Source organism: Cherax quadricarinatus, chromosome 12 (assembly GCF_038502225.1).
Source record: "Cherax quadricarinatus isolate ZL_2023a chromosome 12, ASM3850222v1, whole genome shotgun sequence".
NCBI classification, from domain to species: domain Eukaryota; kingdom Metazoa; phylum Arthropoda; class Malacostraca; order Decapoda; family Parastacidae; genus Cherax; species Cherax quadricarinatus.
Window position 1 is genome coordinate 55,168,113 of NC_091303.1, and position 14,103 is coordinate 55,182,215.

The 14,103-nt window shown below is 40.6% G+C and overlaps 1 protein-coding gene across 2 annotated transcripts in view; it reads left to right on the top strand.

The window, feature by feature from the left end:
• The window catches only part of Mcm2 (DNA replication licensing factor Mcm2), a gene marked incomplete at its 3' end in the record, with an annotated part of 141,245 nt that overhangs the window by 72,583 nt on the left and 54,559 nt on the right, over positions 1 to 14,103 (top strand). For both annotated transcript variants that reach the window (XM_070084357.1, XM_070084358.1), the window contains 1 exon segment: positions 8,165 to 8,559. In XM_070084357.1, the coding sequence (XP_069940458.1) occupies positions 8,165 to 8,559 (395 nt within the window).

The following is a 14,103-nucleotide window of genomic DNA, read 5'->3' on the forward strand; positions in this document are numbered from 1 at the left end:
GTTACTAGCCCCTTGCTCCCGGTATTTTAGTCGCCTTTTACGACACGCATGGCTTACAGAGGAAGAATTCTGTTCCACTTCCCATGGAGATAAGAGGAAATAAACAAGAACAAGAATTAGAAAGAAAATAGAAGGAAACTCAGAGGGGTGTGTATATATATACTTATACATATGTACAGTGGACCCCCGCATAGCGACTTTAATCCGTGCAAGAGGGCTGATTGTTATGCAAAATGATCGGTATGCGAATGAATTTTCCCCATAAGAAATAATGGAAATCAAATTAATCCGTGTAAGACACCCAAAAGTATGAAAAATTTATTTTTACCACATGAAATATACATTTTCCTACACACAAAGAGAAGGATACATGCACAATAGTAGAGTAGTACATGCACAATATATATTGTGCATGTACTACTCTACTAAATGAAGAATAAATGACACTTACCTTTATTGAAGATGCAGCAATGACTGATGAGACACTGTGTCCTGGGAGTGCCTTTTCCTCCTGAGTACTGTAGGTCCTGTTTGGTATTTTCTTCCAGAACAGGCCTTATCACACTGTGTATGCCACTACGATTCTTAAATCTCTCAAACCAACCTTTGCTGGCTTTAAATTCACCAATATGAGCACTAGTTCCAGGCATTTTTCCCTGTTCACCTGGGTGTTAGTTGACTGGTGTGGGTTGCATCCTGGGAGACAAGATTAAGGACCCCAATGGAAATAAGTTAGACAGTCTTCGATGACACTGACTTTTTTGGGTTATCCTGGGTGGAAAATCCTCTGGGGTTAATTGTTTCTTGGTATTCTCAATAAGCCACACCAACAACGGTGCTACAGCAGCAGCAGCAGCAGCTGGCAGTGATACAGCAGCAGCAGACGATGCTACAGCAGCAGCAGACGGTACTACAGCAGCAGCAGACGGTACTACAGCAGCAGCAGCAGCAGCTGACGGTGGTACAACAGCAGCAGCAGCTGACAGTGCTACAGCAGCAGCAGACGATGCTACAGCAGCAGCAGATGATGCTACAGCAGCAGCAGACGGTACTACAGCAGCAGCAGCAGCTGACGGTGGTACAACAGCAGCAGCAGCTGTACCACCAATAGTAGCGATGGTTGATTGGGGTTTATTATACAACCTGGCCAGCTCGGAGACACGCACTCCACTTTCATACTTATCAATGATCTTTTTCTTCATCTCTATAGTAATTCTCACCCTTATTGCTGTAGGGTTGGCACTAGAAGCTTTCTTGGGGCCCATGGTCACTTATTTTCCAGAAAAAATCACCAAAAACACTAATAATACGAAATGTTCCGATTGTATGCTTGGATGTTACCGCGGAGGCTGGCTGGTAAACAATGCCACCGGCGGTACATGTGAGGCTGGCTAAGGGCGCACATTGGACGCGTCTCGGATGAAGAGCTGTGAGCGGGTTTTTGGGCGGTATGCGAGGCAAAATTTTTGCGATAAAAAGCGAGCGGTATGATGATTGAACGGTATGCGATGCGTACGGTATGCGGGGGTCCACTGTATGTGTCGTGTGACCTAAGCGTAAGTAGAAGTAGCAAGACGTACCTGAAATCGTGCATGTTTATGAGACAGAAAAGACACCAGCAATCCTACTATCATGTAAAACAATTACAAGTTTCCGTTTTACACTCACTTTGGCAGGACGGTAGTACCTCCCAGGGCAGTTGCTGTCTACCAACCTACTACCTAGGATCATGTCATTCACATATACCAAAAATAGCACTGGTCCTTGGACTAACCCCTGTGGGACCCTGCTCATCACAGGCGCCCACTGTGATGCCTCATCATGTACCATTACTCTGTGTTGCCTCCCTGTCAGGCATTCTCTGATCCTTTCCAGTGCTCCTCCTGTTATTTGTGCTTGATCTTCTAGCTTCTGCACTAATCTCTTGTAAGGAATTGTATCGAAGGCCTTACTGCAGTCCAAGAAAATGCAGTCAACCCACCCCTCTCTCTTGTGTCTTACTTCTGTTACCTTGTCATAAAACTCCAGTGGGTTTGCAACACAGGATTTGCCTTCCCTGAATCCGTGCTTGTCATTTATAATCTTGTTCCATTCCAGGTGCTCCACCACCACTCCTGATAATCTTCTCCATGACTTTGCATACTATACACGTCAGTGACACTGGTCTGTAGTTTAGTGCCTTGTTTATGGCTTCTTAATAATGGGGGATTACATTTGCCATCTTTCATACCTCAGGTAGGTGCCCAGTTTCAGTGGATGTGTTAAAATGTGTTAAAATTGCATACACAGCATCTCTGCTGCCTCTCTAAGGACCCATGGAGAGATGTTGTCCAGTCCCATCGCCTTTGAAGTATCAAGGTCACTTGGCAACTTCTTCACCTCCTCCTTGATTGTGTGTATTTCATCCAACACTTTGGTATATCCTTTGTTGGTGTACCCCTCTTGTTCTGACCTCCCAGAACCCCCCTCTGTCTCCACTGTAAATACTTCTTTAAATCTCATGCTGAGCTCCTCACATACTTCTTGGTTGTTTCTTGTGAGCTCCCCACCTTCTTTCCTCAGCCTGATTACCTGGTCCTTGATTGTTGTCTTCCTCCTGATGTGGCTATACAGCAACTTTGGGTCAGATTTGACTTTTGACAGTATGTTGTTTTTGTACTGTCGCTGGGCCTTCCTCCTTATCTATGCTTACTCGTTTCTGGCTCTTTGACTGATCTCTTCATTTTCCTGGGTCCTTTGTCTTATGTACTTTTTCCATTCTCTAGTGCATTTTGTTTTTGCCTCCCTACACTTTGGGTAAACCAAGGGTTCATTCTGGTCTTCCCATTATCTCTGTTGCCCATGGGAACCAACCTTTCCTCTGCCTCCTTGCATTTTGTTATTACATAGTCCATCATTTTGTTTTCTGACTTTCCTATCAATTCTCTTCCTCATTGAACCTCCTGCAGGAAGTTCCTCATACCTGTGTAGTCCCCCCTTTTGTAGTTTGGCTTTTCTTATCCTGCTTCTGTTACCCTCTCCACTTGTAACTCTACTATGTATTCAAAGCTCAGGCCCACGTAATCACTAGCTCCAAGGGGCCTTTCATATGTGATGTCCTCAATGTCCAAGCTACTCAGGATGAACACGAGGTCCAGTCTTGCTGGTTCATCCTCCCCTTTCTCTGGTAGTGTCCCGAACATGTTGATGCATGAGGTTTTCCAGTACCACATCCACCATCTTGGCTCTGCATTTTTCGGGACCCCCATGTGGCTCCAGGTTTTCCCAATCAATCTCCTTGTGATTGAAATCGCCCACAACTAGTTACTTTGTTCTACGCATGTGAGCTCTTCTGGCCACCTCAGCTAGTATGTCTACTTATGCTCTATTGCTCTCTTCATATTCTTCTCTTGGCCTCCTGCACTTCTGTGGCAGGTTATACATCACTGCAATGAGTACCTTATGGCCCCCAGGCTGAAGTGTGCCTACTATGTAATCCCTTTTGTTAATTTTGTCCATTCATTTTATTTCCTCAATCCCCCACCGGTTTTTAATGAACAGTTCGCCTCCTTCCCCTCTGCTCCTGCTATCTTTCCTCAGGATCTGATGTCTGGGTGGGAAGATTGCATCTGTTATCCCAGTGAGTTTCGTTTCTGTGACTGCTATAATGTCTGGGAACATCTTGATTCTTTAACGCCACTCCTATCATTTATGTTATTTCATCCGCATTCGTATGCCAAACCTTCAACTTCTTTTCTAAAACTGTGGTCTGGGGAGAATGTTGGTGTTGGGGGAGCAGGAGCCCTGGCGGGGACTTGTGGGGGGTTGCTGTGGGGGTGGAGTTTGTGGTGAGGGGGGGGTGGGGGCAGAGGGTGCAGTGTGTGTGGGCTTTGGTTTAGATTGTATGGTTGCATTGGGGCTGTCATGGTTGGGGTCCTTCTGTGGGTGCTTCTGAAGAAGGTTGTGTTTGCTCTTCCTCCTGAGTCTGGATTCTCCTGCTTGCTTCTGTCATTGCCTCTCGTTCCTCCTTGCGTCTTTTTACCCTCTATTTCAGTTTCTGCCTTTCTTCTTGTGTTCTGTATTGATCGAGGTACACCCTCCAGTACTTCGGTATGTCTGTTAGTCATGCTTTCTCCTGCAGGATCCTGTTTTCTGCTGATTCTGCCTTGAAAGTTACTTTCACTGGCCGGTTTTTTCCTCTTGCAAACCACCCAATTCTCAGAAAGCTTTTCAGCTGGGTCATGTCGTCCTCTCCTATTGCTCTCATGATACTTTCAATCGCTTTTTTCTCCTCCTGTCTTCTTGCTTCATAAGTTTCCCCTTTGACTTCCTGGAGCCTGTAGACAAAAACTGACCTGTCCCTCTCGTCCTCCCACTGTATTTCCCTTTGCATCTCCTGAGATGATTTAGTTCCTTCCATTGAAGCATTCCTTCCTTCAGTCTCTTCCCTAGCTGATGTCCCTGTGCTCAGTGGTCTGTCTTTTTTTCTTTTCAGCTCTCCGGGCACTATAGAAAATGTTAGGCGTTATGTGCCTGAAGGGTAACTATACAGGAGGCCCTCCACATTCGCGAGGGTTAGGGGATCAAGAGCCTCGTGAATCTTGAAAATTTGTGAATGTTTGGTGTGCAAATACGATGTAGGGAAATGTAATAATACTGTACTGTACCGTTCATGAATGTTTTGATGCATGAATACATTGTAGGGAAATATAATAATAGCATTTACTTAGCCTAACAATGCTGCTTCCTTAACCTATTGAACCACAAACAGTCATGAAACATGTAAAATATTGTATATACATGTTATGGTTTAATAAATAATGAACAAACAGAACACTCACCACTCGTAAGGTTAGGCAGATGAACTCTGACAACTTGTAATGATGATGTTGACAATGATGTTGATGATAGTTAGCCATGTAGTTACTGACGACAGTTGAATGGAGGTGATTATATGGACATGAACAGTAACTGGACAATGACTGAGTGAGTGGCAGACTGGCGGGCTGCCAGTTGAGGGGGTAAGAGGGAGGGTAGTAGGGACGCAGCGGGAAGCGTTTTCCCGTACTTTTTTCCCACATTTGTTTGGCAAATATGATTGGGTGATTGGGCATTCGTGAATGTTCGAAGTTCATGAAAATGGAACTCGCAAAAGTGGAGGGCTAGCTGTAGATCACTCTTATCCTATGCAAAGACTGAAACAGTGCAATTTTTTTGAATTTTTTTTCCCCAAGTAATCAGATATATGCAAGTTTCCTGGAATATCTTGGAAGGAAGTTATTGCCCTATTTCACATTGTATTACCATTAATAAACGGATTTAAAGAATTTTCACAGCAAACGTAAAACCGAATGTTTTAATTTCGGGTGGTGACATTTTTGAAGTACAGTGGACCCGCGACCAGCGATGGCATCGATTAACGATAAATATGACTAGCCATACATTTTAACGCAAAAATTTTGCCTCAACTAGCGCTTAAAAACCCGACCAGCGCTATTCGTTCCGTACCATATGCGTCCACTTTGGCCTGAGCGCGCCTCACTTGTCCCTTGGGTGCCAGTGTTTACAAGCCAGCCAGCCAATGCGGTCGCTTCCAAACATACAACAACTGGAACATTTCATATTATCACAGCCTTTGTAGTGATTGCACCTGCAAAATAAGTCACCTTGGGCCCCAAGAAAGTCTAGTGCCAACCCTACAGCAAAAAGGGTGAGAATTACTATGGAGATGAAGAAAGAGATCATTGCTAAGTATGAAAGTGGAGTGCGTGTCTCTGAGCTGGTCAGGTTGTATAATAAACCCCAATCAACCATCGCTACTATTGTGGGCAAGAAAACGGCAATCAAGGAAGCTGTTCTTGCCAAAGGTGCAACTATGTTTTCAAAACTGAGATCGCAAGTGATAGAAGATGTTGAGAGACTGTTATTGGTGTGGATAAACGAGAAACAGATAGCAGGAGACAGCATCTCTCAAGCGATCATATGTGAAAAGGCTAGGAAGTTCCATGACGATTTAATTAAAAAAATGCCAACAACTAGTGATGTGAGTGAATTTAAGGCCAGCAAAGGTTGGTTTGAGAGATTTAAGAAGCATAGTGGCATTCATAGTGTGATAAGGCATGGTGAGGCTGCCAGTTCGGACCACAAAGCGGCTGAAAAATATGTGCAGGAATTGAAGGAGTACATAGACAGTGAAGGACTGAAACCTGAACAAGTGTTTAATTGTGACAAAACAGGCCTGTTTTGGAAGAAAATGCCAAGCAGGACGTACATTACACAGGAGGAAAAGGCACTCCCAGGACATAAGCCTATGAAAGACAGGCTTACTCTGTTGATGTGTGCCAATGCTAGTGGTGATTGCAAAGTGAAGCCTTTATTGGTGTATCACTCTGAAACTCCCAGAGTGTTCAGGAAAAACTATGTCCTCAAGGCTAATTTGTGTGTGCTGTGGAGGGCAAACAGTAAGGCATGAGTCACTAGGGACTTTTTCTATGACTGGTTACACCATGCATTTGCCCCCACTGTGAAAAATTACCTAATTGAAAAGAAATTAGACCTTAAGTGCCTCCTGGTATTAGACAATGCTCCTGGTCATCCTTCAGACTTGGCAGAGCGATTTTCTAGGGACATGAGCTTCATTAAGGTGAAGTTTTTGCCTCCTAATACCACTCCTCTCCTGCAGCCCATGGACCAGCAGGTTATTTCCAACTTCAAGAAACTGTACACAAAAGCTATGTTTGAAAGGTGCTTTGTAGTGACCTCAGAAACTCAACTGACTCTAAGAGAGTTTTGGAAAGATCATTTTACCATCCTCAATTGTGTAAACATTATAGGTAAGGCATGGGAGGAAGTGACTAAGAGGACATTGAACTCTGCTTTGAAAAAACTGTGGCCAGAATGTGTAGACAGAAGGGATTTTGAAGGGTTTGAGGCTAACCCTGAGAATTCTATGCCAGTTGAGGAATCCATTGTGGCATTGGGGAAGTCCTTGAGGTTGGAGGTTAGTGGGGAGGATGTTGAAGAGTTGGTGATGGAGGACAGTGAAGAACTAACCACTGATGAGCTGCTAGATCATCTTGAACAGCAAGAGGGCAGACCTGAGGAAACTGCTTCGGAGGAGGGGAGAGAGAAATTGAAGAAGTTGCCTACTTCTAAGATAAAGGAAATGTGTGCAAAGTGGCTTGAAGTGCAAACCTTTTTTGATGAAAATCACCCTGACACAGCTACTGCAAGCTGTGTTGGCAACCTGTACACTGACAATGTTGTGAACCACTTTAGGAAAGTCATAAAGGAATGAGAGGTACAGGTATCTATGGACAGATATGTTGTGCGACAGAAGTCCAGTGACTCTGAAGCTGGTCCTAGTGGCATTAAAAGAAGAAGGGAAGTAACCCCAGAAAAAGACTTGCTGCCTCAAGTGCTAATGGAAGGGGATTCCCCTTCTAAACACTAACACCTCTCCCCTCCTCCCATCCCATCAATCATCACCAGACCTTCAATAAAGGTAAGTGTCATGTAACTGTGCATGTAATCTTCAGTTTGTGTGTATTAAAATTAATATTTCATGTGGTAAAAAATTTGTTTTTTTCAATACTTTTGGGTGTCTTGCACGGATTAATTTGATTTCCATTATTTCTTATGGGGAAAATTAACTTGACTAACGATAATTTTGACTAACAATGAGCTCTCAGGAACTGATTAATATCGCTGGTTGAGGGTCCACTGTATCAGTAAGGGGTGGTTCCTTGATTAGCTACAAATTCTTTTACCGACGTGGTCTTAGGAACAGAACTCCATCGGTAAGTGAGGAGAGGCTGTAATTGCTAATTATTATTCTTTGTGTAGAGAAGTAAATGCATGTTGTTATAAACCTCCACCTTTGACTACCTGGCATTAGTATTAGACTAAATAAAGATTTTTGAGAGACTTAACCTCTTTTATCTTGTCTTGATTTAAGTTGCTATTGTGTACTAGGATTAGTCTGGCCAAAATGCCCCAGCATGATAATTGCTTTCTTTGTGCTTAGCAAACCAAAATTGTAATTACACATTGTAACCTTTACAAAGAAATAAAATCTATCTTTTATCTTTTTGGCCATTGAAAGTAAGATTTAATGTTGACTTACTGTGCACAGTTGTACAATCATTCAGTATTATGTACATGTGGTGTTGAATTTACTTTTCAGATGATTGAGTCTATAGAAAACTTGGAGGACATGAAAGGTCACAGTGTTCGTGAGTGGGTGTCCATGCTGGGTCCCAGAACAGAAATTTACAACCGATTTAAGAACTTCCTTCGAACTTATGTGAACGACAAGGGCAACAACCTCTACAAAGACAAGGTTCGTCACATGTGCGAAGAAAATAAGTCATCGTTCGAAGTGGATTATAACATCATTGCCTCAGAGGAGCAAGTTCTGGCTTACTTCCTGCCGGAGGCCCCGACAGAGATGCTGGAGATAATGGACTCGGCTGCCAAGGATGTCACCCTCTCTATGTTTCCTCAGTATGAGAGGATTACTAAAGAAATTCATGTTCGTATTACTGATCTTCCACTGATAGAGGAACTGCGATCTCTTAGGTCAGTGTTATAGATAGCTTCTTGTATAAGTTTACCTAATTGTCCCCACTCTCCCTTCGACTGACTTGGGCTTTTCTGCCTTTGTCAGAGTTTTTATAATTACTGAGGTGCCTACAGGGAACTTTTGGAGTGTGCTTTGACATTAATAATTTAATGGGTTACTAGCAGTAACTGTCTGGTTGGTCAAGCAGTTAATTCTTCCATTCTTAATGTACAAATCCTTTTTCATGATCCTGTGTACATGTACACTTGTATTACAAACTGTGCATTAACTGTGCATAATAGTTCTTAAAAATTTAATTCTTGAAATAGAATATTATTTTTTTTTTATTTTTTTTTTTATTTTTTTTTTTAATAAATATTACTAAAATTTATTGAATGCCATATTTACTATTAGTCCATTTTACTTTTGTATATTTGATCACTAGATACTCTATATTCGCTCTTTTTATTTCTATTTTTTAATTTTAATATACCATTACTTGCTTACTATTGTAAACTAAGATTATAGAACTGATAACCAGTGCAATATTATATTGTAAAACTTGTGCCATAATAAGAATTATAATCCCTGTATTCTATAATTACTTACTAAATCTAGTTTTATAATCTTTTGTTTTCTCTTATTTCATTAATTTCTTCTATAACTACCATTATCCTAGGTAGTAGGTTGGTAGACAGCAACCGCCCAGGGAGGTACTACCGTCCTGTCAAGTGAGTGTAAAACGGAAACCTGTAATTGTTTTACATGATGGTGGGATTGCTGGTGTCTTTTTTCTGTCTCATGAACATGCAAGATTTCAGGTACGTCTTGCTACTTCTACTTAGGTCACACTACACATACATGTACAAGCATATATATACACACCCCTCTGAGTTTTTTTCTATTTTCTTTCTAGTTCTTGTTCTTGTTTATTTCCTCTTATCTCCATGGGGAAAGGGAACAGAATTCTTCCTCCGTAAGCCATGCATGTTGTAAGAGGCGACTAAAATGCTGGGGGCAAGGGGCTAGTAACCCATCTCTTGTAAATTACTAAATTTAAAAAGAGAAACTTTTGTTTTTCTTTTTGGGCCACCCTGCCTCGGTGGGAGCCGGCCAATTTGTTGAAAAAAAAAAAAACTACCATTACCTGCAGACTTTTAACCCCTTGACTGTCATAACCCCCAATCCTGAGGTGTCTCCTGGTGTCGCAAAATTTAAAGAAAAAAAAATTATTTTTTCCTATGAAATGATAGAGAATCTTTTCCCGATTGTAATGACACCAAAAAAGGAAATTTGATGGAAAACTGATGGAATTACACTCTCGCAAAGTTAGCGACCTCAGCAATATTTACAAATCAGTGATTTCACCCACTTTGAGCCTTATTTTCGACTAATTCTATTGTTCCAGTCGCCCAAACTCGTAGGTATTTCTTTAGAACTTCGTTTTTTCTATTGATTGAGTACAAGAAACTGCCCATTTACCAATTTCAACTACCCAATAACGTGGTCAGAAATTTGCAATTTGGCCAATTTCACGAAAATTAAAAAATATGACAATTTCAAAATAAGGTCCAGAATGAACAATGCAGACATTCCTGGCTCTAAAATAACATTTGCTTTGTTCATCAGTCATGTCTCCAGGCCCCTCTGATATTACTCTTGCTTTCTATTTTGAATTTTTATTCATACAAAAAAATAGAAGATTTACTGTTATGCAGACTTCTGCAATATTGTAATAATTGTAGAAATAATGTCAGCCTATTCGTGACTGCATATTAGAATGGCTAGTTGGACATTTATTGGACAATGGACATTTGTTTACTTTTGAACATCTGCAAAAAATCAAACATTTCCCCTACTTTGAGCTCCATTTCCAGGTTCTTTTTATAGTAAAACCAATCAAAATCACTTCTATTTCTATTATATGTTTTCCATTCTATCAAATGAGACCAAGAAAATGAGAATACAACCATAAATACTATACGAAAATAGACTACAGAATCGGCATTTTAATTAAAAAACCAGTCAGAGTTTTTTTTTTTTCTCATGCACTGCGTGCTGCAGGTTTTTTTTATGTGGTGCACACTGACCACACAGACCCATTCTCTCACATGTGGGCCTATATACGACTAAAACAGTCAAAGGGTTAATTATCACTCCCAGTGCTAGCAATTTTTTTGTGTTCAGTAAACAACTATTCAAAATCTACAACTTTGTAAAACTAAATCTATGACAGTCCAGTATAAATTCATCAATTCTGTACCATATGAAGAGTAAACTGTAGCTCTGTATTTTTTTTTTTTTCATAAAAACTAGCATAACAATCCATTAGCTAGTAAGATAAATTAGTTAAGTATCAAAATTGTTAAGTTCTACAAAATATTTTATTAAAAAATCTAGTTGTAGAGTCTTATTCTCATGATTACAAACATTGATCCAGATTGAAACCTTTTATTAAATGACTTAAACGAATCAAACAGCAACTGTAATTATTATACAGTGGACCAAGCTAAGACATTACTCAGAGCAAACAATAGCATAACTATCTTTAATTACAATGTCAGATCCTTGAGCAGACATTATGATGACCTCACAGCATTACTCAGTTCCCTTAATTCCAGTATGTCAATCATCACACTCACAGAAACCTGGCTAAAGCCTGGCACTACAGATGTCTATGCCTTTCCTGAATACACAGCTATACACAACTGTAGGACAGACCTGCAAGGGGGTGGAATAGCTGTGTACTACTCAAATCAACTTGAATGTATCAACAATTCTTGCACAAGGGATGAGCACTGTGAATATATCATAGCTAAATTTAAATCAAAAGACCTGCAAAAAGCCCTCAGTCATGAACATCTACAGAGTACCACGGTCAAACATTTAAAACTTTAGTTAAAATTAAGGAATTTGATAACTGATGCACATATGAACAAAGACCACCTGCTACTAACAGGAGATTTCAACATAAATCTACTGCATGACCAGGACCCACAAGTAACCGAATTAACAAACACTATGAGCAACTGCTTGTTGGTACCAACAGTATCAAAACCTACAAGAATCTCCCAGACTAGTATCTCTTTATTGAACCACACCTGGACTAACACCATATCCCCTTTAAAATCAGGTATAATCACAGACAACACCACAGACCACTACCCTACCTTTCTCATAACCAACCTAGGTAAATTGCCCCAAGACACTACTAAAGTTACCTTCAGACTACATAACGAAACAGCTGTAAATAACTTTATAGCAGCTAAGAATAACATCGACTGGCGTAATGAGCTCGAAAAATATACAGACATGAATGAATGTATTCGTAATTTTATAAAAAGAACCCACTACCTCTATAACAAGCATTGCCCTAAAAAAACTAACCAGCTCACAGCTAAGAGACTGAATAGTCCCTGGCTAACACCCACCATCCTCAAATCCATTAACACAAAGCACCAATATGAAAAACAGTACAGAATGGGTCAAATAACTAGAGACCAGTCTAAACGTTACTCGTCAGCCCTTACCAGCCTGAACTTCTAGGAACTAAAAGGATATCCAAAAACAAAACAATCAAATTAACAAAATCAGACGAACCCCTACTCGCACCAACTGAAAGAAACAGCAAACAGACTGTTTTCTTCTCACCATAGGAAAGAATCTAGCAAGCAAAATACCAAACTCAAACACCCGTTCATTAGACTACCTTACGGGCACCTACCCACATACACTATTCCTAGCTTCAACCAACCCAACAGAGGTATCGCTCATCATCAACGCCCTTAAAAACAAGGCAGGAGACATAAAACTTGCCAACTCTTTGGTACAAAAAAGCTTCACAAGCACTGTCACCAATTATTGCAACACACTTTAACAAATCCATTGAATCCTCCACCTTCCCAGCAGTTCTTAAAGTAGCGAAGGTCACCCCGATCCATGAAGGAGGTGATTAAGCCGACTTATATAACTATAGACCAATTTCTAACTTACCACTACTCTCTAAAATCTTTGAAAAACTAATTCATAGACGGATCTATTCCTACCTCGTCTCAAACAACATACTAAACCCCTGTCAGTTTGGATTCAGGAATAATAAAATCACAAATGATACTATTATACGCATGCTAGAACTAACATATACCGCTCTCGAGAAGAAAGAAGTCTCACTGAGAATTTTCATTGACTTAGGTAAAGCTTTTGATACAGTCGACCATGACTTGCTGCACACTAAATTAGCACACTATGGTATAAGAGGCCACTCCCTCAACTACCTTAAGACATACCTTAGTAACAGAAGCCAATATGTGTATGCAAATGGTGTAAACTCTTCCACACAACCAATCTACATCAATGACGTACCAAATGCATCACAGCTACTCAAACCCATATTATTTGCAGATGACACTACATACGTCTTCTCCCACCCAAACCCAGTCATACTTGCCAACACTGTCAATTCTGAATTACAGGAAATGTCTACCTGGATGATGACTAATAAACTTGCCCTAAATACTGACAAAACCTATTTCATTCAGTTTGGAATCAGAGCTGCAAATGTTCCACTTAGCATAACACTAAATGGATCACCCATCACAAGACTCAGAGGGAAAATTCCTAGGAATCCACCTTGACAGTAGCCTCAAATTCCAGACACATATACAACAAATTTCCAAGAAAATTTCTGACAGTAGGCATACTTTTGAAGATATGGTACTATGTTCCACAATCAGCTCTCCTTGCATTGTATCATTCAATCATCTACCCTTATCTCACATATGGAATTTTTGCATGGGGATCAACAACATAAATCACCTAAGGCCACTAATAACCCAGCAAAAGGCTGCAATCAGAATGATGATAAATTCTCACTCGCGACAGCATACTCTACCTTTATTCAGGAGTCTAAATCTGCTCACCATAAAGAACATCTACACTTATTCATGTGCCTACTACATCATCTTTTTTCTTTCAACAAGTTGGCCGTCTCTTACCGAGGCAGGGCGACCCAAAGAGAAAGAAAATCCCCAAAAAAGAAAATACTTTCATCATTCAACACTTTCACCTCACTCACACATAATCACTGTTTTTGCAGAGGTGCCCAGAATACAACAGTTTAGAAATCTTCTTCTTTCTTTCAACACACCAGTCATATCCCACCAAAAAGAAAAATGAAGTTTATCTTTTAAATTTAGTAATTTATACGGGAGAAGGGGTTACTAGCCCCTTGGTCCCGGCATTTTAGTCTCCTCTTACAACACGCATGGCTTACGGAGGAAGAATTCTGTTCCACTTCCCCATGGAGATAAGAGGAAATAAACAAGAATAAGAACTAGAAAGAAAATAGAAGAATACCCAAAGGGGTTTGTATACATATGCTTGTACATGTATGTGTAGTGTGACCTAAGTGCAAGTAGAAGTAGCAAGACATACCTGAAATCTTGCATGTTTATGAGACAGACAAAAGACACCAGCAATCCTACCATCATGTAAAACAATTACAGGTTTTCGTTGTACACTCACTTGGCAGGACGGTAGTACCTCCCTGGGCGGTTGCTGTT